The sequence below is a fragment of the Anser brachyrhynchus genome, assembly GCF_964034855.1.
Source record: "Anser brachyrhynchus genome assembly, chromosome: 28".
NCBI lineage: Eukaryota > Metazoa > Chordata > Aves > Anseriformes > Anatidae > Anser > Anser brachyrhynchus.
The window spans coordinates 2524922-2552315 of record NC_137721.1 but is presented as its reverse complement, the minus strand read 5'-3'; the positions used below and the strand labels follow the sequence as shown (position 1 = coordinate 2552315).

The 27394-nt window shown below is 42.2% G+C and overlaps 1 protein-coding gene across 2 annotated transcripts; it reads right to left on the bottom strand.

The window, feature by feature from the left end:
• Positions 1-24076: 24076 nt before the first annotated feature.
• Positions 24077-26565, bottom strand: LOC308183557 (uncharacterized protein). Of its 2 annotated transcripts, none has more exons than XM_080569762.1 (2): positions 26408-26565; positions 24077-25134 (listed from the first exon to the last, which is right to left on the bottom strand). In XM_080569762.1, the coding sequence occupies exon 2, from the start codon at positions 25097-25099 to the stop codon at positions 24503-24505; it is 597 nt and encodes a 198-aa protein (XP_080425888.1). In that variant the 5' UTR covers positions 25100-25134; positions 26408-26565; the 3' UTR covers positions 24077-24502. The 2 variants fall into 2 exon arrangements, with proteins under 2 accessions (XP_080425888.1, XP_080425889.1); XM_080569763.1 differs by having other exon boundaries at positions 24077-25117; positions 26408-26548.
• Positions 26566-27394: the final 829 nt, after the last annotated feature.

The following is a 27394-nucleotide window of genomic DNA, read 5'->3' as shown; positions in this document are numbered from 1 at the left end:
AGGGTTTGTGTCCAGAGAAAGGAATGTCTCTGCCAGGATAACTGTGGCTATTGCAACCAAAGCCTCTGTCAGCGTCTGTCATTTTGGCGAACTGTGGGTTTGCCATTACATTTTATCCTTGTCCCATGGTATTTCAAGGGGACGCTACCTTCAGCCAAACCCAAAGCAGGTGAGGATGGGGAGGCGCTGTGCCCCATGCCAGGGGTGTTACCATCAACAGCTACAAGCACCTACATTAACCAGATACTGCACTGGGCTCATTCTTATGGAATTCCTTAGGAACCACATAAGAAGTTAAGACATGTAACCAAATCATCCACCATAGCAGGGAGAGACATCTCTGCAAGGGCAGAAGCTCAGAGGGGCCGTGACGCATTGATCTAAAAGCCGCCAGGCTGTTTAAAAACTGCAGCCAGTGAAAAGAGGAAGATTCCTTCAGAAACGCAGAAGAGCAGCTGGGGAGCTCTGATGCCAACATTTCCTTTTGTGTAGACTACAGAGGGACTTCAGCTGGCTGGCTAAGCTCTAAGTGAGGTGTCTGAAGTGAGTTCCTCCTACGTTTTTTCTCTCTATGCATAGGACAAAAGTTTTTTGGGATGGAATGTCAAGTTTCTCTAAGCCTGAAACACATGGCAAGGAGCCATAATGATAAATCAGTAAACATAACACACAAATGTGACCGAATTCCTGGAGGAAGAATCCAGACCTGTCTTTGACACAGCTGACGCATTTCTGGGGGATCAGTAGAAAAATTCAGATTGGAACTTTTGGACTCATGAATTTATGTAGTTTGTAAAGTCCAGTAATTGTTAGAAGCTTAGGTTATATTGGACACCCTCAAGGGACAGATACTGCACAAACTCAGGTCATGAGACATTATGAGTTTACCATATAAGTATAAAATAATAGCATTCAAAATTGCAGGGGACAGCTTTATAGTGCTAGTAGTGGTACTTCTATTTAACAGTTAATAGGTGCAAGAACAGTAGTGACTGTTAAGGAACAATGCTCATGCTAATTGTTTTAAAGCTGACTTTAACAGCTTTACCTGCACCTTTACTAACATTTACCCTCAGCAGTCCCGCTTCCTCTGGTCAGCACTTTGGTCTCTAGCACCTGTGAGTCAGCAGCAACAACAAATGAATAATTTATAGCATCAAAATATGACTTTAGGGATGAGTTTTCTGGGTGAGTTCAGAGCTCCTGTAGCTTTGATGATGGTTTGCTGACCAGGGAAAACTGGACTTGTTTCATTAATTAATTAATTAATTTATTTATTTATTTATTTTAATGGGGAATGTATGCATTGTCCTGTCAGATCAGACCAGATCTTCCCCTGCAAGCCTTGGAAAGGACAGGATGGATGCAGCAGTGCACAGTGCCTGCCTCAGGACCCCAGGAGTGCCCTGGCACACACCCATAGCTCAGGTTAGATGCTGCAAGGCTGCCCAGCAACATAAACTTCTAAAGAAAGCCTACAATCCAGAAGTGATGAACTGTATAATACCACATGTTTTGGAGCTATTGCCTCCAAACACCCATCAATTAGACCCGATTAAAATCACCACTGGGATGGATCCCAAGCTGTCATTATGGAAATCCTTCACCTCTAACCATCTCACAGGTCCTTCCCATTCATCACCCTATACTCAGGAAGCTAAATAGGCTTCCCAGCCCAGCTTCAGGCTTCAGGAATGCCGCACCATCAAAGTAGTGAATGTGCTTGTGCAACCCTTCTCTAAATGCTAAACACAGGTGATGTGCATTGGAGCATCCTCCAGGCAGCAGCTATGCACAATGCAGCCATCTCCATGAGAGTGGGGGCTCCCTGCCATAGCCATGCTCTCAGCTTAGCCTATGAAGCTTCCAAAAAAAGTAAAAAAAAAAAAAATAAATAAAGTTTTGGTTTAACCAACATACTGGGACCATCAGCTCTGAGGCTGTCAGTCAAAACCTGCTTGGGGAAATAACACCCCTGTTATGTTTCAGAGAGGAATAATTACTCAACAGTGGGGCGTCTCACTCCAGCAATTACCAGGATGCTAATAAGCCTGAGCATCACTGTGGCCAGAAAACCATCTTTAACATCTCCTGAAAGTCCTGTTCTGAGCAAGCCCAAGACTTTCCCAGGCTGTTGCTCCAGGGATCTCCATAGTGACTCAACATAATCTAGAGATCATTTTGAAACATTGGCAGTGAGCAGGTCAACAAAGAAAAAACATGAGCAGATTAAATACAGAAACACAAATACGGTGAGTAGTGATGAGTAATTCTGGGGCACAGAGCTGTGTCCTGACCTTTTCCAATGAAGAACAGCCACCATCACCAAGAGCTTTGTCGCCAGCCTGGTTTTGCTATACACCGTGTCTTTTTCTGTGTCCACAAATAGGCTTTGGTCTGCATGTATGTGCCATGCTGTGATCAGATTTGATTTTGGATGATGCTCACCTCCAGATGTGAACATTTGAAAGAATATTTTGAAGATAAGTCTCTCTAGCTCTCTTATTTGGAATATGTCTGTTGCTTATGCCACCTAGAGAATGGTGATTGATTTTTGGAGGCTGGCATAGCAGTGTTGCAGGGAGGGAATAGGAATTTGCCTGGGAGGATCTACCTCTTACGCATTACCTTTGCGAAAGAATATCTTTTGGTTCATTTGCATGTTTTACTGACTCAAGTTTTGGAAACTATTACCTTGAAGATTTGCAGGGGTGATTCATGTGCATTGATTAAATCTTGATGAGGGATATGGCACTGCGAGCATTGTGCTTGCCCAAATGTGTGATGAAACATTCCTAACTGCTCTGAAAATGCTGCTTGCTCATAATGCAATAATTGCTGATACGCGTCAATCTTTTTAATACAGTATTGGCCTTTGTATTGCATTCTAACATAGCTGTTCTAAAGAACAACCATAAGTAGCCAAGTGCATGGCTCAGGGCCAGGTAGCTCTGAAGGGGAGTGACATGAAGGTGAAGGTTTCTGAACTCACCCCAAAGGGGCTTTTTTGCCCTTCACTGATCCATGGGGGGCAGACTTTCCAGAGATATTATATTTAATATGCTGTTCTGAAAATTTGCCACTTACCAGTGTCCCTTTCTCACCTGCAAATATGAACCATTACTCCCCTGAACCATCTTTCTTCTCCTTCTTGTCTAGCTGCCTTTCCTTGCTACCATGGTGAAATCTGTCTTATTTCATTTATGTCAGAGCAACCACACACCAGAAATCAGCTGTGGTGTTGAGGAAATACTACAGTTTATGTTAGACATGTCAAAAGATAGCAACAGCTGAGTCTGATCCAACCTCCTCCATGGAAGCAATTCATTTGGCTTTAAGGAAGCAATTATCTTTTCTGTAAAAAGTGACATAATAACTACTCTCTTTCCATAAAAACATTAGCAATGGCATAAAGTGGTGAAAAGTAAAACAGCAGGGAAAGTGAGCTGTCTCACGATGTAAACAGAAAAAGAGATGAAGGGAAGGAACTAGTGCGGGCTTTTCACCAGGTTTATTTTTACAAAAGGCAGCAGCGAAGGTTTTGCAGAGGCTGTGGATTTGCAGCAGCTCTCCTGGGCATGCAGTTGGCAGCAAGGACTCTGGACGTGAACCTAGACCATGTTCATGGCTGGTTCACCATGACCTTGGTCTAAGGCATGCACCTTGACTTGCAGGTGAGTTTGTGCTCCTCGACGTGCTTGGAACATGCACCTCAACTTCACCCCAGGGCCCGAGTCAGAGCAAGCAGATGCCACAGGAGGGCAGCAGCTCCGACACGGAGCTGGGCACCCAGACCTGCATTTCAGCCAGATCCTGCTGCCCCACCAGCTTCTGGCCCCACAGGAGACACCAGCCTGCCCCAGAGCACGTTCCCAAAGGCTGGCAAGGGAGATGGAGATGAGGAGGAGCTTCTGAATCTAGTGATGGAGAAGTTTGCTAATTGCCCAGTCAGACTATTTCAGCTATAGGAAGATGTGTTCCTGGCTTGTGTCAAGTGTCTGCATTAGTAGCTTCTGTGTTTTGTCTTATGAGCTGGATTATTGCTCTGATTTTCCTGTTTTCCTGTGCTTCCCTATCTTCCCTAACATCCTATTTGTTTAAGCTCTGGAAATAAGCTGGGTTTGTGGTGGTGGGGAGTTGGGGGGAGAATGTTTCTAATTGTGAACGCACAGCATTAAGTTATTGTAGCCTGCGAGCTTGGGGCTTGACTGGACTGCAGTCTTCGAGGCTTCTTTAACAAAAACTCTTAGGCTGCTGGGGTATTAGCCCTTGAAGTAGCAAAGTGTACTTAGATAAAACCAGCTTTGTGGTTTTGTTTGCTTGTTTGTTTTAAGTGTTATAAAAATGATCTTTTAAAAAAATTTGACCTCCTAGACAGTGTGCTTGTATTCCTGGAAGTATTCAGCTAAGGGACCCAAAAGTATTTCATGAGCCCTTCTGTTAAACTTGAGATGACTGGAAACAGCCATGCATCTTGATCAGTGACATGAAAGTTACCATCATAAAACAAAAGAAAAGCAACTTTATATTGAAAAACATCAGTTTACTGGGAAAAAAAATATCCTGAGTAAATATGGAGATAAATGCCTGTGAAATCATAACCTTTTTTTCCAAATCAGAGTTATTACAGAGTCTTGGGGAATGTAACCCAAGTAATATACTATTAACATTATATTAACATACCACTTTACATGTGTAATACATCAGTATGTGCCTGTGAAGCACCCTGACATCCCTTTGTTCTGCGGAAGACTTGGGATATTTCTGGGTGGGTATAATTGCCAGAATGACATGGTATTTCCTAGGCACAGAAAGACCATGACTTAAATAAGCCAACACACGTATGTAGCCATTACAGAAGAAGGAAACGAACATGATCTTCAGAAGAAAAGCAGCATGTGAAGTTGCTTGGCGTGAGCAGGACCCACTTGACATCCCAAATGGCGTCTGCCCAGAGGGACCTGCTCCTGGCACCAGCCGGGCAGACATAACTACCTGGGTCTTTGACCAGGACACCCAGGAGCAAGTAAGAAACTGGTGTTCCAGGTCCCCAAATGGCTGCTAATATTTATGCGTGAAGAGTTCTGTGCAAAAGCAGGCTGGAAAAAGTTTTTATGCAGAAATATGAAGAATAACTGCAACCTGTCTCAGTATTGTTTGTTCATAGAAGACTTCCAAATAGGACTGGACATATGTGAGAACATGACATTCTTTAAAAATGCACATTTATAATCTTGATGTATATACTTTAGAAAACACAGATCCACATTTCCCTAGGACTTGTGCTTACCGTTTTCCAGGCTGCAGCCTGGATTATACAGCAGACATCCCATTTTTGCACTGGTGCCTGCACTGTAAAATGAAATCCTTAATTTTCCATGGACATCAAGTTTTGAGTGGCTTAGGAAGAGTCTTGAGGCCAGCTTCTGTTTCCCTATATAAAGCTGAGTGTCGCCAAGAGAGAATTGCAAATAAGTAGCAGAGGAAAAAGGAGATTCAGAAGGCCAGTGGTTTGATGCAGCAGCCTTTTAATGTAAATGTAAAGTGGAGTAAACATTTGCAGAAAGAATAATGCAGTCTAAAAGGAGTATATTTCTGGAGACAAGAAAAGATAAAACCAGTCACCCATTCCAGTGTGATGCATTTCATTGAGATGTTCACTTTCCTGAGATTCTTGTTGAGTCTGACATTTAAATCCCTTTGTGTGCTTTAATCTTTTATTTATTTTTTAAATCATGGTCGAAGTCAAACTGGGTAGAGAAAGTTAAAAGCGCAGATGTAAGATGCAAAGCCACAAGGATAAAGAGAGCACTAATCTAAGCTAAAGCACTATATGGGAATTAGAAGTAGGGTCCTGATTTTCAGAGTGCTTCCCTCTATAGTAGGAAGAACCCTGAAAGCCATGCCTGTAAATCATGCGCCATATCCTTTCACTTCTTTGCTTGTTCTTTTCCTGTGATTATACTCTGCTTTCGGCTGATCAGAGCTTCTTGCAGAAGCCCCTCTGGCAAGGATGCTTCCAGCGGGTGGAATAGGTGTAGGAGCACTCTGGTGCGCACTGGGGCACGCATGGGGGCTCACATGGGGGTGGGCACGGGGGCGGGCATGGGGGCGCACACTGGGTCACGCACTGGGGCACGCACTGGGGCACACACTGGGGCTCACATTTCGTCACAAGCTTCGGGGCACATGGCTCGGCGCAGGGCAGCACACACTCAGCACCCTTCTGCGTTGAACCGATGGGTACACCCGACTCGATGACCGTGGCCAGCTCAGCTGATTCCGTGGAGCCCACGACAGTATCCTGCGGGTAGGTGGTGAGGATGGGTCCTGGGAAGGTGACGACCACAGGAGGAGGGTAGATGATGACGCGGGAGTCAGGGCAGGCAACAACGCAGGGCTCATTGCAGGCGGCGGCGCGGGGCTCGGGGCATTTCACGTTGCACGGAGCAGCACATGGCTCAGCGCACACAGTTTTCTCACAGGACATCGTTTAGCCGTGCTGTAGGCCTGCAAAAAAAGGAGCAAATATAAGCCCCAGGAGCCGGTAGGACAGGATCAATGCTGAAGCTAAGCTAATGTGAGCCTTGAAGAGACACCAGGTGGTAGATGGGTTAATACCCATCCTGTTCTGCTTTGCTTTGCTCTTCCCTGCATGCCCTTTCAAAGCCAGATTCCTTCCCACAGATGCCAAAAACCTCTTCAAGGCTACTTCTTAAATAACATAGATATGTAACATCTGCGTTCCTATATAAATTGGACTCCAGAGGCTGAATTCACAGTAAAATTAGGGTAACACCACACCAAACATTGAAGAAATGGAAAACACGTGGCAGGTTTTACTGTGCCAAATTGACATATTCTCTGGACTAGGAAGACAAAAGGCAGAGAGGTGTAAAATCCCAATCTTATATGTAAAGGAGTCAATCCCATAAAGAATGAAGATGTTTTCAGTGGAGTTAGTCTGTAACAAGTGGCTTCTATCCAGTATATTTAATATCAAGCTTACTTGGAAAATTAAACAAATACAAGACTTCTGCGAGAGCACAAGGGGAAAGCTGAAGTCTAGCAAAAACTTGAATGCAGGTCTCCTGAATTTAAATATCAGAGGGAGTGAAACTACTCAAAAACCTGACCTGCCTTTTTTTTATTTTTTATTTTTTATTTTGAAACAAATTGAAGGGTGGGGAGGTAATTTGGAAAATATAATAAAACTACATTTTGATATGTCATTTCAAACTTATCCAAATTCCAAATCAACTGGCCAAATGAAGGAGCTAGGCTATCTGTTGTCTGAAATTGAATGGAATACTTCGGTTTTAGCCAAAGAGATTACTTATTTTTTTGTCTGGTTGAGAAGCATATTAGAAAAGCCTGGGTGGAGCTCAGTTTGACTCAAGCTCTTTTTCTTGGATTAGTTTATTTTGTCACTGTTGTTTTAGACACAATGCCAAAACACACATTATTCACCTAAACTTCTCCTGACCCTTAAACCCTAATCCAGACATTATCTTCAGGTTCCCACCCTTTCGTGCTAATTCATCTACTAATTCCATCCCCTTCAGCTGACCTGCAACACTCTCAGCAGAATGAAAGCCAGAGAAAATGAATGGCTAAGAAATCAACACAAACACAAACATACAGTACAAAACATTTATACTGGGTAATATATTCTTTCACAGCCTGTTGAGTGCTTTGCATAAGAGCACTGCTTTGCATAAATAGAACAAAACCACCCAAAGCAACTTCCCGAAGAATATGCACCTTAAGCAGACATTCTCAATTTCTTCTGCATAGCTGCACTGACAATTTGTCAATGCCAAGACATTGTCCTGGGCCATTCAGACTGGCAGCAAGTGCCCAAGAGGGTCTCAGATGGAGCATTTCCAAAGTCCGACTGGGCACCCTGCAGGGCCACATCCACAGACATTTGGTGTCCCAATGGCTGGCTCCAGTCCGATGGGCGACTGCAGTTTTCTCACCGTCTCAATATTTGTATTGCCTATCTCAATATATACTCTACATACCTTCATCCAAAATTAGATACAAATCAGAAGCCACAAGGTCTGAACAATGCTGCCAGATGTAATCTGCTTGTGAAGATATTCTAAGGCTCCCCAAAGCATTGAATCTCCATATAACAGAAGAAGAAGGTGTCTTTAATATTACCCAGATTTCAAATATAATTTTAAACTCCAGTCCATCAGTGCCTTCAAATTAATAAGCAAATGACTCTTTCATGAAAATTAATTCCTGTCAATAGTACAAAATCACAAAATATTAATCAAAAATTCAGCCCTGAAATAAACCCAGACATTTCAAAAATGGTAATCCTCTCTTTTTCTTTTTTTTTTTCTTTTTTTCTTTTGTTTCTCTTTAGGAAGAAGAAATTAGATCAGAATCCAACTTACTCAGTTCACCGTGGAGAAGCGAAGAGAACCTGCTGGAAGGTTTCTGAATCATGAATGGTTTTATATACCTTCCCGGACCACCAGGCTGATGCAAGAAAATAACGTCATATTTGTGCATTAGGTTCCATTACTCCCCAAACAAAATTTGACGTGTAATTACAGTAATTGTTTTGCTTACTGTTTGTGTTGATTATCCTATTCTCACCAGCATGTGACTTGAACAGTCCCATCCCCGGATTCCTTTCATTTCAGGGTTTTAAGCATCAAACCCATTCTTGCAGCCCTGAGAGTGTGAAGACAGCCCGCGGGACTAAAGTCAGGCTTGAGTGGGAGCCCTGGCCATGCTGCCAGGCTCAGAGGCTGTGTGGAACTCATCCTTGCTATTCCTTAGAAAACAGTGGTTTGTTTTTCTTCCTTAACATCCTGACCTCCAAGAATGCATAAGAGCCTAACCTAATATTAGTAGTAAGTGTGCTCGCTAGTTTAAAGCTTGTTAGGACATGTTTACAGAAACTGTAGTCACTGCATGACTGTAGTGTTAGGATTGCCTTGGAGAGACACTCCTAGCAGGGCCAAGCATTGCCCGTGGTGCCCTGGCTCCTCACTTGATGTCCAAGTCTCTTCCAAGCGAGGATGGCTTACTGTGCAAAGGCTTGTCGTGGCAGCCTCAGCCCCATTTCAGTATGACAGGTGTCCTCCTCTGCAACAAGATCTCTGACCAAGCCCAGGAAGAAACATGAAGGGAGAAAGCTCCTTTTGGTTAAAGCGGGTTGGTGAGAGGGATCTAGGAATTGCTCCGTCTGGTTTGAATTAAGTCACTGTCCCTCCAGTCCCTTCCACTGTGGTTACGGTCACAGTTGCATCAGAAAAATGAATGAGCATGGAGAGTTGTGCTGTGGGAAGACCAAGGCAAGTGAGCAATGCTCTGGCAAAGCTGGTAATTCCCCAGTTAACATGCAGGTGGGCCAGGGAAAAGAGGAGCAGCTGATTTAGTTAAGATTGCTCAGGAAGGCTTTGGCAATGTGGAGGTCTAAGACTTGCCAATCTGTGCCCAACTTGACCTGCTGTGATGAACAGCATCTCATGCCATGTTTGAAGCAGAGGCCCAGCCCCCTTGGATGACATAGTACCATTTAAATCACTAAATATGCTCCGATTTGGAAAGGTGAATATTTGGCCAACTTGTTTTAAATAATATGATTAGGCTAACAAATGCAGAGCTGGCTTTTAATCAAAAAAAGAGGGAGATCCAAATTCCCAAGGTGTTTATCATTGCCTGATTCAGAGAATCACGTGGGTGGCCCTGACATATATATTTTAAAGTGACGCTATGATTCAATACTGTGGAGTTTAATACTGGCAGCCTGTTATTAACATCATAACACCTCAATACTTTGCATGTATAAAACATCAGTGGGTGTTTGCAAAACTATCTGAAAGCATTTCCTCAGAACATTTCCAGTAAGTGTTCTTGCCTAGAGGAGCCTCTGAAATCCCTTTGCTTCCAAGAGATAATTGATAGCACAGAAGTTACATCAATAGCAAACAAAAATGCATATGTATGAGAAGGAGGGAGGGGAAAGGAACCCAGAAACTCTTCAGTGTGCACATGTACCCTTTGTTTGGGCTGGCAGATCCCAAGATCATGGTGACAACTAGAGTTATTATTGCCCAGCCAGAGCTGCAGATGTAAATTTCACCCTCTGTTCTGGAGCTGTGTGAGGGAGATGAGAAAGGATTTTAATAGTGTCTGCCAGGTGCTGTTGTTACGGGCACAGCCCCATACATCAGTCCCTGGCAGCTTTGGAGGAGCAGAGTGCCTGGCATTCAGCTCCAGCTCCTTCCAGCAGTACCGACCCTGCCAGCAATCCTCCTGCACCCTTGCTAATGCTCAGCTCGCATGGCAGCCTCCTCCTACACCTTTTACCTGCACCTGGCGGCCTCAGCAGCACCTCCAGCTTCAGCCACCCATCCTTTGCCACGTTTCCGACTCGGGCACATTTCCTGCAAAGCCAGTGGCAGGAGCAGGGCTGTGGGAGGAGCTGCTCTCAGCTTGCCCAGCATCAGCTTATGATGTGGGAGCAGCTCCAGAGGGAGCCTTTGAGCCCAACTCTTGTATCCATGCATACATGTATTCCCTTAGGTATATTTATTTATTTACATATATGAAGTCAGTGATGAGAAAGAAGTTGTACAGTCACTGTTGGCAAAGGATTTTGGGGTAACTGGAAAGCTAGTGAAGTAACAAATGCTGTTGTGAACAGGAAAATTAAATGAATGGGAATTGTTTGAGAAGGAGAACATTCTTCAGAAACAGTGCTGAGCACTGAGCTCAGCGAAGAGAAATTATTCAGGAAAAACTGGAATTATAGGAAACAGCTGTGGAAGAAGACTGGTGAGGTTGCTCATCTCATACTTTTCCCTGAATTATTCCTGGAAAAGGTTCTGTAAGCTGTTCTTAAAAGTGTTCCAGCACAGGGATGCCACTGTCTCATTTCTTAATCTGTCAGCACCTAGCTTCTCCAGCAACTGGAAGGGGATGGTTTTTTCCACCTAAAACTAACCTCAGTCTTCTTTGTTGGAATGTAAGGTGGTAAATTCATCTCCTATTATCCCATTGGATATAAAGGGGTCTTTATTGCTTTTCTTCTTGAAGTAATGTATTACAATTTTATATACTTCCATGTGAACTTCTCTAAAATAAACAAATCAAAAGTGCTGGTTAGTTTCTGTGAAATAAGACCAAGAAGAGCTCTGAATAAATGCATGTAACTGCAAGGGGGAGATTTCTCCAATAAGGCAACACTGTAATTAGAGAAGGAAGAATACGCAAACATTTCATTACAATTATGATTAACCATTGAAATAACTTGGTAGATATGAATGATTACCAATTGACTTTAAATCGGAAGTGGGTGTTGTGTGTATGCATGTGATCGTTTAAAGAGAAATTATGGAATAAAGACAAAGTAATGGGTAATATTTTCTGATTCATATTGTCCAGAAGATTCCTTCTGGCCAAAAAAATTTACTCAGCAATAGACCTGAAATCACATTTTTTTTGTTCTTGTTTTTGTTATGAATTAAGGTACAAGGTGTCACCAACTTCCTGTCTTAAAACTTGTGGCTTCCATGTTTTCATTCCAATCCGCAGACTAGCACAGATATCTGAGAAAAAAAAACTTTTGTGCACAGACACCAGGAGGAAAGAAGGCATTACAAGATTTCTGATTTATTATTTTTTTAATCAAAAGCTGTATAATTATTTAATAAACTTTATGGTCATGTCTATATTGACATTACAAATGTGTCTACAGTCTTTAAGTCTATGTGTCTACTAGCTTTAAGCTAGTTAGTGTACCCACTTTGGACAATATGGTATGGAATGGAAAGAGCTTCTTCCCATTGCCTTAAGACTTGGGTAGAAATCTATGATTCTCTTTCCTGTTGCATCACTGTACAGGTGATGTCTGCGTGGAATCACTGCTTTTGTCTTGCTTTTCTCTCCATTGCCTTTTCCAAACATTCAGAGGTATGGAAGAGATCACAGCAAATCTCATTTATTATTCTTGCATTCCGGTTTTTGTCTTTTCACTTATTCACATACAGGTCTTATGAAGACACATACATGTGCTTCATGTTAGTCAGCAGAGAAGTATGACCAAATTCATAAGGATGATTTCATTATTACATGATAGTACCTTCCTGGGAATTCAGTGGAGCAGGGAACGCTTAGTCAAGCTAGAGCTCAAGGGCATATGTGCACACAAATCCAAATATTCAGTGTTCTAATCTAAAAAACAGAGCCCTTCACATGGAAGAATTATTACATTACAATTAATTTAAACTGATATTGGAGGTTCCTGTTTGCAAGAGGAACATGTCTGCCACTAGACCGTATTTCTAGGAAGGCATCAGCTAATTTAACTTTTTGATTCTATGACAGGTGACATTACCGCAAATGCTAAAGGATATGGTGTGAGATATAGCTTGCCACCCATCAATCACAGCATTATGGCATAATAAAGAGGACTGATTCTCCTTCAGAACACTCACATTTCTCAGGGATACTGCTGAATTACCTCCAAAATGACTTGAAAATAAGGATTGAAAGAAACAAAAAAAGGACTGAGTTTGAATGCAATATAATTTTAATGTCAGGGAGGTACAGACACGTTGGGTGAAGACAATCATACAGAGTACAGAGAACATTTCCATGTGAGGTCAGCATGGGCCAGGGGTGCTGCAGCAGGAGACGTTGCCTCTTCAGAAGTTACCAGAGCTACAGCTTCCTCCGACAGACCTCCTGTAACCAGAGGAGCTGCCGACACCCTGACAGCTTCCCGTGCCAAAGGAGCGTCCTCCTCCATAGGAACCCCCGCCGTAGGAGCTGCCTCCTCCATAGGAGCTTCCAATGCCTCCTCCATAGGAGCCTCCCATGCCTCCTCCGTAGCAGGTCCTGGAGCTGAAGGATCTTCTGCTTCTGAATGTACCCCCAGAGCCAAATGACCTACCACCTCCGTATGAGCCCCCCATTCCTAGGGAACTGCCTCCTCCGTATGAGCCCCCCATTCCTAGGGAACTGCCTCCTCCGTACAAGCCCCCCATCCCCAGGGAACTGCCTCCTCCGTATGAGCCCCCCATTCCAAATGAGCTGCTTCCGCCATAGGAACCCCCAACATTAAATGAGCCCCCTGATTCAGCAGAGCCCAGTGACCCTGAATACCCCCTCCCAATGGGTATTGGGAACGAGGTGCCCACGATGCTCTCCTGTGGGCAGGAGCTGAGGATGGGGCCCGGGAAGTGGATAACAACGGGTGGGGGGTACACCACGGCGCGGGAGTCCCCGCAGGAGGTGATGCAGGGCTGGCTGTAGGCGTCGGCGTAGGGCTGCGGGCAGGTCACCTCGCAGGGGGAAGAACATCCACTGCTCACGAGCTGTGATCCTGAATACATCTTTTGTGGTGCAGATAAACCTGTAGCACAGGTTAAGGAGTTAGAATAACATATACACACAGCTCTATGCCTTTATACAATCTCCATGATGACCCAAAATATGTGTTTCCTGGTATAATAAATTGTTCTCTTATAGTATAAGAATCACTCTTGTTGAGTTATCTGGCTTTTATCTAGTCTGAAATTATTATTCAGTATGGTTAAATCTAAATAATAAAGAGCCAAATAAAACTTGTCTTGCAGTCCATTGTAGCTTACACAAAAGAATATATCTTTCTAAAGTACCTTCCTCCTGCCTTTGTTCTGAACAAGTGTTTGCTCTGGTTAGCATTCCACCACTAGTTCTGTTAAGGACAAATTTCTGCTTGATGTCAACTAATGGGTTCTTTTGGAAACAGGTTTGACAGTCCATGTATTTTTAAGCAGAAGTCAACTGCATTTCTTGCTGCTGTTTATATATACATATATTCTAATAACTGGCAAGCTGCAAGTTGTAACCTTCTTATCAAATTAAAAGGGTTTAATTGACCCCTTCCCTTTGTGGCTTGGAAGAACACATTTTAAGACATTTACCTACCAATGGCTACAGCTAAATAGCTACAAAAGACCTTACATTTTACAAATCTGACATTGCTGAGCATCACAGAGTACTGACATACAAGTCATTCCCCCATTAAACAGTGATAGCAACATCTCAGTAACTATAAAGGAACTTCAGAAAGAGTACTTACCAGGTTCACAGAGAAAATCAGATGAAGTGAAGTCGTTGGTGAACCTGGAAGAAATGCAGTGCTTTATATACCCCTTCAGACTGCTGCTGGGATATGCAACACGCTTCTGCACATGGGGCATAATAGTTAGCCAGCAAAACTTTTTTGCTGTATAAGCTACTTCTAATTGTAATAATTGTTTTGATAACTGATAATGGTTAGTAAATCAGCCCCACATCATACTATATGTGCAACACACCCTTTGTCTTACTTTAATCCTTAAATAGTTTTTATATTCATTTTATGACTAGTGCCATCTTCTGACCTCATTTGAATTGCAATGAATTTGAATTGCACTGAACTGAGCTCTGTTTGCTTAGCAAGATAAGACATCGGTCTTTCTCTTAAGCAAGAGAAATATATCAGTTTGGCCTTCTTTGGAGAAACATTTTCTGTTCTGCAGAAGATTCTGTTTAAATTTAGAATTTCACGGACTTGGGAGAGCTGCAAATTTCATTTTTCCAGCTCCTCAGATGGGGCAGGTTATTTCTCCTGTCTGTTTAACGTCCACCCAAATAATTGCTTATTGAGATGCTTAATCAAATGGGCAGTATTATCCAATTAAGTACAAGGAGACATTGTGTGAGAACACATAGAAAAATTTTATTGTCATCCTTCACCATTTGTCACCCTTCAGGATAGCTATGGTAGCCTAGAAAGATGCACTCCTGTTGTCCAGGAGGCACCATCTGAGAAAAAATAAAGACTTTTTGGACACAGAATGGATGCATGTAGAGTGTGTCTGAAGACAATTTAAACTAAAATGAAATGTTAATATTTTAAGATTGGCAAAGGCTCTTTTTATTTATCTATTTATTTTTCCAGGAATACTGGTGTGGTATTCCCGGAACAGTGCTTGAAAATCACATGTGTTAGTAGACAGAGATACAACACCATAAATGGGAGGAGATCTCTCCAGTAAAAATTTCCTTTACCAATAACCAGAAACACAGGGAAAACATTAGTTATGATCAACCTTCTGGTGGGGTTAAAACAAGTGTCACGTGGATACATGCCGGCAATATCAAACGTCCAACTTAAGTGTTTTGTTTCTAAGCCAAAATAATCCAAATTAATTGTAGATTTTGACTCTCAGTCACAGACTACAGCCTTTCTGAAACTAACTGGTTGGGTTTCCAGCCTGTTCCACTTGTCACGCTACGTTTAATGCTTCCGTCACAGGTTTCTGGGGTTTTCAAACACCTTCAGAAAATAGAGCACGAGGAGCTTATATGGTTAAAACCTTGCATCAGAATGCAAACGAGTTCTGTCAGGCATCAGTGGGCAGCTCTTGATTTGACGTTTTTGCTAGTCAGCAGTTCTTCGTTAACTCCTCAGTTAGCGTCAATCTTCCTACAGTTGAGAAATACTAATTTACATGAAGGACCCTGGGTGCTGCCTTTTGCTTCTACCTGTGTTTCAGAACCACTGGTGAGTGGTAGCATTCTGTTAACCACCCAACCATTTCCAATCCAGACTTTGAAAGAGAAAAATGTAATATCATGTATAAAGGCAGTTTATTAGCTCCGTATAATCCTTACATGCACCTAGACTTGTTCCCATTTCAACTCCAGCTGGGGCCAGGGACAATATAAGCCAAATTTGTTGTGGTCAGAGGAAAAAATGAAACATATATATGCTTGTATAATGCTTGTAACGTGACTTGGAGCTGAGAATAAAGTTGTGATCACGTCAATTAAGTGAACAATTAGAACAATTAATGAAATAATCCATACAGCAAAACATAGTTTGGCAATACGTATGAAGCTCTTGCACAAAGCGTGGCTCACATCCTACTGGTGGTCTGAAAAGGTATATAAAGGCTCTCTGAACACTTCAGTCTCATCAACAGCCATTCATCCTCTACACTTCTCCAGACCTGGTAAGTCGGATCTGCTTCGTTCTCTATATGAAGTGTTAGGAAAATATTTTCTTCATTTAACTGAGGACAGTCTTCTGCAGATAATGGGATGCTAAGCAATGTCATTTGCCTTTTGTCGTACTCTAATTTTTATAGTCATTTTGATGTATGTCTTTATAGACAAAGACAATTATTTATAAGACTGGATTCTCCCAGGCATAAGGATCAATTCAATATTGTCAGTTAGCTCCAGAGCTGTGTATTATGATCTAATAAAATCTACTGCATGATCTTCATCCAAAGACACATAGAGTGTGGTTCTGCTCTCCATGATTATCAGTATTTCTAGAGCAGCAGAAAGTAAGTTTGGAAGAACCAGGTGTTCATTCATGCATGCTCAGAAAAATGTGTAATGGAGATGAGCCTGCATCTTTCTAAACTCTCTTCTCTAACTCTTTTTCTGTGCTTATGTAAGGTCTCAGGTCTGCAAGCTTTTTTCCCTCCGGCTTCTGAGCACTGTTCTTATGCTTTACGTCCTGCTGCAGGTTTATCTGCACCACAAAAGATGTATTCAGGATCACAGCTCATGAGCAGTGGATGTTCTTCCCCCTGCGAGGTGACCTGCCCGCAGCCCTACGCCAACGCCTACAGCCAGCCCTGCATCACCTCCTGCGGGGACTCCCGCGCCGTGGTGTACCCCCCACCCGTTGTTATCCACTTCCCGGGCCCCATCCTCAGCTCCTGCCCACAGGAGAGCATCGTGGGCACCTCGTTCCCAATACCCATTGGGAGGGGGTATTCGGGGTCACTGGGCTCTGCTGAATCAGGGGGCTCATTTAATGTTGGGGGTTCCTATGGCGGAAGCAGCTCATTTGGAATGGGGGGCTCATACGGAGGAGGCAGTTCCCTGGGGATGGGGGGCTTGTACGGAGGAGGCAGTTCCCTAGGAATGGGGGGCTCATACGGAGGAGGCAGTTCCCTAGGAATGGGGGGCTCATACGGAGGTGGCAGGTCATTTGGCTCTGGGGGTTCATTCAGAGGCGGAAGATCCTTCAGCTCCAGGACCTGCTATGGAGGAAGCATGGGAGGCTCCTATGGAGGAGGCATTGGAAGCTCCTATGGAGGAGGCAGCTCCTACGGCGGGGGTTCCTATGGAGGAGGACGCTCCTTTGGCACGGGAAGCTGTCAGGGTGTCGGCAGCTCCTCTGGTTACAGGAGGTCTGTCGGAGGAAGCTGTAGCTCTGGTAACTTCTGAAGAGGCAACGTCTCCTGCTGCAGCACCCCTGGCCCGTGCTGACCTCGCAAGGGAAACTGCAGCCCAGTGATACCAAGCACTTGTCTTTGCTGGCACATGTGGAGCTGCAGCCCTGCCCAAAGGCCTGGGAAATGTCCTTCGTGCTCTGTGTGACTGCTTTCATGAAATGCATGCTGTATTTCCCTGTCATTAAAAATATGTTGCATCACTATGTTCGCCTGAAGTTTTCTTTTTCACCTTTTCACCTAGAAGCCTCTTTGATTATGAAACACATTGCCACACAGCTGGTTGTCAGCTGAAAACTTTTTACCTCAAATCTTTAAGAGGAAAAAAACTTTTTTGGGTCTCTCACCAGAACATCTTTCAATTACTATTTTTTTTTCTTATTGCCTTTTTCACCTTAGCATTGTCAAAGATATAAAAGTTAGATTTTCAAAGTGGGACCAGGAATGTGTGAGCAGCATACCTCTTCTAACAGACCTGGTGTTTCAGTTCATCTTTCATTATTGTCCAAACATGAACGATTTTGTAATTCAACGTGAATTATAAAATATATATATCTATATCTTTCCTTGTTTCCTGATCGCAGTCTTATTTTTTCTGTGTAATGTCAGTCAAAAGCAGTAGGGTCAGGTTTAGACATATCCTTAGCATTCAATAGACTTGTCTTGGAGGTTCACCCATCAATCTCTTTGCATTTCTACTCCCAGCAATAACTACAGGAAAGAGCAACACAAGGCATTATTTCTTAGTCTCCTGTCACTCATGGCTTATGGAAGTCTCCCTTGCACACCCCTGAGATCTGAAAGCAATTACGTTGGCACATAAACGCAGCCCTCTGATAAAGCAACAGTGAAAGGAAATTCCTAAATTCTTTCTGGAATTTATACTGCAAATTCTAGGTGGCAAATCTCAGAAATGAAATAAAGCTTATGTGGTTGATTTTCTTTAGTTATCATGCAAAATCCCCAGAAAATTCTGGAAAAAAAAAATCCAAATAAAATGTCTTTTTGTATTGGTTTGCATTCTTTAGGCACTCAGTAATGTGTTTAAATCAACTGGACCTCATACATCCCCAAGGAATCGTGGTAATTCCCATAAACTGATTTTAAATGGAATACAGTGGTGAAATGAGTGATCAAACGGACTTATTTAGAAGAGAAAAGCTGTGCTACCCCACAGAGTGTAAAAGTAAAGAAACATGAATCTCCAGGCTTAGCTGACTGCCTCATCCCTTACACTTTCTTTTTCTGCACTTGTCCCTGTCAGTAAGGGAGAAGTAAGATTAAACAGTCCGACCAGTTCTGAAAAGTGCTTGTATGTGTGGCATGTTTAGATCTCATCCCTTACTTGACATGAAATTAAATAGTTGCACTGATGGAAAACGATTTACCTGATGGTTGTCTGTGAGAAGAGACTTCTGTTGTTCATACACCAGCACAAAGTACTGAGTCGTCAGCTTCAGAAACCTCTGTGCCCTATGGAGATGCAATACCAAACAGCTCTGCATATTTAATTTTGAATGCGTCATTCAATTATCCATTTTTACAACACCTTTATTACTTAGGCAATTACTATCATATTACCATAAAAACATATAATTGTCACTCACAGGCTATGTAAAAAGCTCTAGGAAGTAGAATGAGCTAGTGGAAAAGATAGGACCAAAACAGTCTTGGAGAGAAAGAAAAGCTGAACACAATTTGATGAAGTGAGAGAATTGTAGTACAAAGGATAAATAGGACACACTGAAGAATGAGATGGCAACACAACATGAAGCAGATCCATCCTTGCTTCCAGGGAGGGCACAACATTCACTGACTATGAAGAAGTCATTTTCCAACAGTTATTCTTCTGCTGTCACAGTTTTATTGACAATAGCTGCAATAGCTGTGTCAGGCCTTTCAACATTTTTTTTTTTAACATTGGCACAATGAAAATAGGGATCTATAATCATAAGGTGATTAACAGAAGCTGTCATTAATTAAGTCAAGCCAAAAAGAGGTGTGGGCCCCTTTTTCAGAGGTATGGAGCAGGGGTGGTTTCCACTGACACAAAGGGTTTTTGCCATCCCTGAAACTTTGTAGGAGATTCTTAAACTGTTCATGCTTTTGTACCTTTCTGCAGGTGACAATAACAATGTGAAGCACCACATAAAATCTTTAACAATTATAAAATGATGAGTTTCCTTTGCTAGGTGACTCCTCTAATGTCTGCAATTATTTACATAGCTTCCATTTAGTAATTCATCCAGAAATCTACACAACATGATTCTCATATAATAAAGTTGGGCTTTCTGTTGTGCTGTAATTGTACAGCCAAATTCCTACACAATATTGTACTGCTGCCAACACTAGAATTACAGTGGAAACTTACTGAATCCTGCTTACTAGTTTTTGTTGACTATTCACCAAGAATGAGTCCCCAGAAAGATCAACCCTGCAAGTCAACTTTCAAGAACAGCCTGATCCCAGTGCTAAGCAAAATGAGATAATTTAAAAGTTACCTCATTTCAAAGCTTGAGGTCCACCTTGGAGCAAAAATATTTATTGATCCGGGCATGCTCTTGCAGTGGCCTCACAGCCATCCCCATCACAATGCACTGTGCATTACATCCCAAAGTGAATTTTGATTCGTACTTGGGTGAAATTACTCAGAGGGCTCAGAGTTTAAAGGAGTCATTGGAGTCATCATGTGCCACTTCAATCCTGTTTACCTGCTTTTTGAAAGACTTTTTCAGGGCCTTGTCCTGGCCAGTGCTCAAGAATAATTCAAGGGGCCTGATTCTGCCATGTTGCTGGATCATCCATTCAGTCAATAGATACAGGTGGGGATGCAAAGATTGCTGACTCCCCCATCAAAGGGAGATGATTCAATTTGGGAGGTATTATACCTAAACCTAAGGCTTGCAAATATATTGTGGGACTGACACATTAGTAAGCTACCTTCCTGAAAGCCATTAAAGGAAGTACACAGAGAGATCAACTCCTGCTTCAGCTGGAACCAGAATCATGCCAAAGGGATTTTTTTCATGAAGTTTGGACAAAAGGAAACTGTTGGGTGTTGGATAGATGTCACTCAAAGTAGGGCTGGAAATGGATCACTAATTATGAATTGAAAGGAAAACAATTACAAGGATTAGAAGAATAACTTTTTCTTTGTAAGTGACAAGAATGTGATGAACAATGAATGACTTCATGTCCTTCCTATTGTCTAAGAATGTGTATAAAAGGGTATGGAGCTAAGAAGTCTTCTATCCTTCGAGCTCCACTGACTTATTCCTCCCAGACAACAGGGTAAGTCTAACTTCGATGCATGTCTTTGTAGCTGTAGATTACTTGAAATTTATATGTATATATATTTTTATCTTGCAAAACGCTAGTAATTTTAGAAAAGCTGAAGTAAAGAGAAGAGTAGAACAGGCAAAGTCTTTAGAAAAGATAGGGTAAAGGAAAAAAAAACAGAGTAGGGAAGAGTCTGTTCCTTTCTTCCATAGATTTTCTTAGTTATAAGGAAACCTTTCTGTGGGTTTACTTTGAAAAGAGAATGACTGGGACTTTTCTAAGCAAGTAATTATATAAGAATCAGATAACTTAGTCTCAAAAAGCAATATTTTCTGAGAGATTCTGAAGAATGAAAGATGTGGATGGTACACAAAAGAAGAAGTGATAAGCCTTAAAAAGGGGTCAATCAGGTAGAAAATTTTGCAGAGAAATGGAGATTCGAAGGAAGGCTTGAACTAGGATTTGATGAGCAGCTGCAGCAGAAGGATAAGGTGTACTTGACTTACACTGGAAACCTGTTTGCACCCGAGTGTGATGGCTTCCTGACTGCATATTATCTTTTCTAGCTTCACCTCCACTCCTCAAGAAAAATGATGAACAGCATCAACTCCGAGTGCGTGCCTGCCTGTGAGGTGGCGTGCACACAGCCCTATGCCTGCAGCAGAAGCCTTGAGCCCTGTGTTGCATCCTGTGGCGACTCAAGAGCTGTGGTGTACGCCCCACCAGTCGTCCTCACCTTCCCAGGACCAACTCTCACCAGCTGCTCCCAGGAGAGCATTGTGGGAACTTCGATTCCCCAGCCTTATGCTGCTTTGACCCAATATGGCTCTGATGAACCTAATGGGATGGGGGGTGCCATTGGCTCTGGAGGCATGTCTGGGAGGGGGGTCTCCTTTGGAGCTGGAGGCATATCAGGGATGGGAAGCTACATTGGAGCTCGGGGTTCTGTCGGGTTTGGAGGCATGTCGGGGATGGGAGGCTCTGCTGGGTTTGGGGGCTTTTCAGGGATGGGAGGCTCTGTTGGGTGTGGGGGCTTGTCAGGGATGGGAGGAGGCTCCTTTGGAAATGAGGGCTCCTTTGGGCTTGGAGGCGCCTCGGGTGTAGGGAGCTGTTACAGCAGGCAGACCTACAGAAGCCGCCGTGGATCCCGACTTGGAAACTGCAGCTCCTTCTAAGGCAGCCTGAACACCTGCAGACCGCGCATCGACTTCGGAGATGAGAACACCAGGTCTGAGTCTGCAGCTGGGCCTGGCTTTGAGATGGCAAAAACCCTTTGCATCAGCAGGAGCCACCCTTGCTCAACTGGGCCCACACCTCTTTTTTTTCCGTGTCATGCCTCACCTTCTGTCAATAATAGTTTCATATAATGCCTTCTCTCCTTAAATTGTTATTGGCCTTGTACTATGTCCTTTCTGGTGCAGTGGAAATGTTTCGGTATTTGAAAGTGGGACTTGGCTGTCAGGATTTCAGCTTTACCCTATAAAATGCAGTGCCTGTTACTATCAATGCCGACCTTCTGGCTGCCTTTGGACTGTGGAATAGACCATTAATGAACTGCACTCTTCTGTTCTGTAGCACTTATTTCATGTCATATTAAAAGTCTTGTTGAATTATATCACTGGCTTTCTGTTTTTCTTTTCCTCTACTGTGCTTAATAAACTAGGCTTAGTGGAATTGAACTCAGCAGGAGTCAAAATAGCAGGTGGAGCTCCACATACACAAAGGGGAGTGGAATTCAATAGCCTGATACATGGCTGCATGAAAGCACCAATCTCACTGTTCTTTTCATGTAGAAAAGTATTTCTACACTCTTTAGTGACAGCCTGGAAGGAGTCACTTATGTGTACTCATTTGAATTTGAGATTTTTGGATAATGTGGTTTGCAGAAGATGAATGGGACTGTACCTACACTGAGCTTCATGCACTCTTACCTGCATATTACTAAGAAGATCAGAGCTTGTGATCTTGAGGCTGAGCCATGAACATCTATATAAACTGTCATACACGTGATTTAAGAGGTTATGCCTCACAATTTACAAAGGAGAGTTACACCCCTCATACTCTTCTTACTCAATAGGTTGAGGAATGAAACACCACGTAACAAGAGCAAAAATTGATGTGGCATTGCTGCCTCTGTCTTATCTGCAGTACACTAGAGCAAGGTTGGCTGTTCCTGAGCTAAAACTGCAGACACAGCAGTTCAGTAACTCCTTTGGTACTTTGGGACCCCCATGCATGCACATGTACACCTCTGTGCGTGCTCTCAGTCTGTAGCTGAGAACAACACTTCTGCACTAAGACAAAGGATTTATATCCAAACAAAAGTTTCTTAACTATCATATTACGTATTATTACTTAAGTCTATGGATTATGGTCTGACTAGCAGAACATCATTATTTTGTGTGATAGACTTTCCATAAGCTAATGCTGGGAGACATAATTCTGGCAATATTCTGTTAACACTACAGTACAGCACTGCACGCATAAGTACCACAAAATGAGTATAGCTATCTGGATGTTTCTCCTAAATCTTTGGATTGAAATTCCATTTTCATCAGAAGGCTTCTAGGAGGTCTATGTAAGAGATTATGAATTATTTATTTATTTAAAATTCAGATGTGAAGTTGTGGTGGGAGAAACTTTTTCCTAGCCAGTTCTGTCAGCATGTGTTCATGAGATGCTTCATGATCCTTAATTCTGAGGGAGCATGAGGGCATCCATGTAGCAGTTGCCTGAGGGATCTCACAGTGATGTTCCTAAAAGATCAGATCATTTCCTGAATAAATGCTCCAATTAAATTAACAAACCACAATGATTAAGACAATCAGAGGAAGGAAGTGAATGTTGTGCTTGGCACAGCAGCCCTTGCTCAGCCTACGCATGAGCTCTTTCTTGTTGTGAACAGCAGCACAATCAAAACAGCTCCAAAAGATTGATATAGCCATCAAGGTGAGTTTCTTAGCTTACTTCAAGGCATGATACAGGGTGCAAGAACTTCAGTCTGATTCTCTGTTGCATATGACTAACTTCTTCCCATTCATTTTGGCCCTGCCTGCAATACCCAGGACTTAGCTAACACATAATTGGATAAGCTATTTCACCATTTAGACTAGATAAATCAGAGCACAACCTTACCTTCTGATGGAGTCAGGACACATGCAGTCATTCAGACCCTTGCAGGAAGTCTAAACGATTTCATCAGGGATATTCAAGGTAGTGCTGGTAATGATCCTGAGTAGCTGACCTCGCTTCAAAGTTATCTTGGCTTTGAGTAGTAGTTGTACTAGACCATCTCCAGAGGACCTTCCCATCTAAATTATGATTCTGTTCTATTTATTAGTATGTATATTTTGATGTATATATCAGAAAGGGGAAAGTTACTCTAATGAATTCCTGACAAGTGATATCGTCCATAGAAAGTAATTAATTCTTCCCTGATGATGGTCTTTGAGGCATCAGAATCAATGCACAAGGTTAACTTCTTTCACACTGGTTTGTAATGAAGAAACTGCAGCAAAATGAATGCCAGAAGACCGTGCTATGATGCAACAGGGTTTTAATACAAACAAGAAGTGGAATACATTCTTGTAGAATGAGGCAACACAGAGACAAAGAATGTAATTTCCATTTCAACAGGACTACCATCAGTCAGAGTAGCACAGGGCTCACAAGATATTCTTCTTTCAGTTGGAAACTTTCACAGTTAAGTCCCATTATTTGTTTTACTTTCTTCAGTTTCAGAAAGATCAAAAGATCAAAACATAACATGAGCAAATGACAAAGTGACGCAACATTGGGATTGTAAGCCTTAGATAAAACATAGCACAGAGAGATCCCAAGTAACCCCAACTCCTACTGACACCAGCTGGAGCAGAGGCTGCTTGGCATGTCTAATTTCCAGGCCTATATATCAATCATTAGTTTGTATCTTATCATTTCTTCAGTCATGACTTTTTCTTAAAGACTTAAAATGGCCCACAGTTTCCATAGCGATACCTATAGTACCCTCTAGAAAAGGGAAAATAATTTCTACCATATCCTGAAAAAAACGAGTTTCGGTAAAAGCTTCCCAAACGAGAGATTCCACCACCACAAGAGCCCTCCCCACCATACGAGCTACCTCCCATGCCACCATAAGAGCCCCCAGAGCCATAGGAGCCATGGGAGCCCATCCCATAGGAGCTGCCTCCACCACAGGAGCCGCCAGAGCCCATTCCTCCACCTCCAGAGCCCATTCCCATTCCTCCACCTCCGGAGCCCATTCCTCCACCTCCAGAGCCCATTCCCATTCCTCCGCCTCCGGAGCCCATTCCCATTCCTCCGGAGCCCATCTGACCCTCAATTTCAGGCATGGCAGTTCCCACAAAGCTTTCCTGAGGACATGAGCTGATAATGGGTCCTGGGAAAGTCACAACAACAGGTGGTGCGTACACAATTGCTCTTGAATCGCCACATGAACTGATGCATGGTTCATTATAACAGTTGACATATGGTTGCGGGCACGTCACTTCACACGGTGAAGCGCAGCGGGAGCTAAGCATCTGTCCATAGGTAGACATCATTCCAGAAGGCAAGTCAACCTGAAAGGTAGAGAGAACTGGCCCAGTAGAGTTAAGGCCAGAGGAGTGAATGAACAAACAGTATTAGAGTAATTTGGTTTGTGTAGATGTATTGAATGGCAGTCATCTTAACAGGTGCAAATATACACCTCCAAGTAGTCTACATTGAACTTAAGATTTAGTGATTAAAAACTAATAATTAAAAAAAAAAATCACCATTTCTAAGGCACACACCATTCCACTTTAAATCTTACCCTTTTGTTTACTTTTTCTTAATTCAAAATCTATATGTAGCTCTTTTTTTCACCATGCCTTCCACCATCATAACAAATACCACTCTCTCTTGCACATGGTACTGTTGTTAGAATAAGTTCCATGAGACACAAAGTCACACTGTATTTGTACTACAGGACAGAGAGAAATAGGACACCAGTGGAGGAGCTGGAATACGAACTCAAGTGCACCAAGCTCTTGTTAATGACAGAATTTATTTCTATTTCAGATTTTTCTTCTGGTCATTACTAAAGCACTGGCAAAAAAATAAATAAATAATAAATTTCTCAATGGGCTTGCCAACACTACAAAGCAAATCCCTTCCAGAAAGCAAGACCTGGAAGCAGACATTTGGTTCCATTCGTTGTTTGAAAAACATAACAAAGTTTTTCTTAACAGCCAAAGCACGTGAAGGGTCAAAACTACAGACCCTGGTAGTCTAGATGCAGAAATAATTTTAGAAAATTATTGCAATACAAAGTAGCAAAGGAAATGTTAATGAAGAAAAAAATAGTTGCTTATGTGGGATGAGTTTGCTCAGTTTCAAAGTAGCAATATCAGTCAGGTCCCATGAGAGTTGGGAATCCTCTATTTAATTCTATTGCCAAGTTCTTGGAAACAACAATATTCTGCTTAATACCTGTCCCAGTATCCTGTTCTCATATGACATATGAAAACCTTGCCTCTCACTAAAGGTTTTACATCATTCTCCTACAACTTTTTTGGTTTCATTTTCTGTATGTGAACTCGGAAAGAGCAACAGAGGAAGTAAGAGCATCTTTCATTTCTTCTAAATGGGTACAACTGCTCAATTCCTAGGAGCTGCTATCATGCACATTTTTGAAACTGCCTTTCATTTTTCCACACGCTCATGGTGATGCCTATATCCACCCTATTTGTACATGACAATTTCAAAGTAAGATGTTATTAGAGAATAAGTTCCTACCCTAAAATGGGGTAGGACAAATAACCTCATAATAATACTACCTATAAAACCATGTCTATAATTACAAACAGATACAGTTATATTGGACTTACCCAGTCACCAAGAGGAATAAGTCAGCAGAGGCAGCTAGAGACACCTGAGTTATGAGCACTTTTATACACTGTCATAGAGAAGAGAAATTGGGAGACACCTTTATGTAATCATGCTCTACATCTTGTGAAACGGAATGTTTTCCCCAGTGATACCATGCTTTGTTGCAACTGCTTTGATAACAGCCTGTGATTAGTAGATAATTTCCAGTCCCACACATCATGGTACGTGCGTTCCCCTCCTTCCCCCTCCCCTCTTGTCTTTTTGCTGAAAAATCTCATGGTAAAATGAGTGGATTTCTTTTAAACACTTGTGATTGTGAAGATAGCTCAGAAGAATAAAGAAAGCAGGATTCCAATCTATCATTTGACATCTCATATAATAAAAACAATTGGCCTAGTGGAATTTTCCTTTTTAAAGAAAGGAAATGTTTTCACATTAAATATTTTTTTATTAATTAGCCATTAATGTCCACAGCCACTGTGTACACTAGTCCAGGGGCTTTGGGACTAGAGTTTATAACTTGGTACCGTCCTTTGAAAAGATGCTCTCCTGCATGTGAGCACAAAATTCAATTAGAAATTTAACTGAAGAGATGCACTAGGCCAAGCTTTTTACAATCTATCATCAGTTCACGTTCTCAAGAATTCATCCTTTTCTAAGATGCTTTCAAAATAAACATAAAAAAATACAAATAGCTATTAAGAGATTGATTTTTCCTTCTCCAACATTCATGTCGAATGCCGGTATGAAGAGAGAATACATGTAATGTGTGGGATTAGAGGTCTCAGAGAAAACATTATGTGAAGTACAGGTCCATAACCTCAAGCAGAATAAATTCACAAGGCCTGTCAAATGATGCTGTGATTCACCTAATCACATTTACATCATAAACCTCCTAGCTATCTTCTTGTGGCAAATTATTAAAACTGAAACTGACAAAAAAAAAAAAAAAAAAAAAAAAAAAACATAACAGATGACTTTATTTG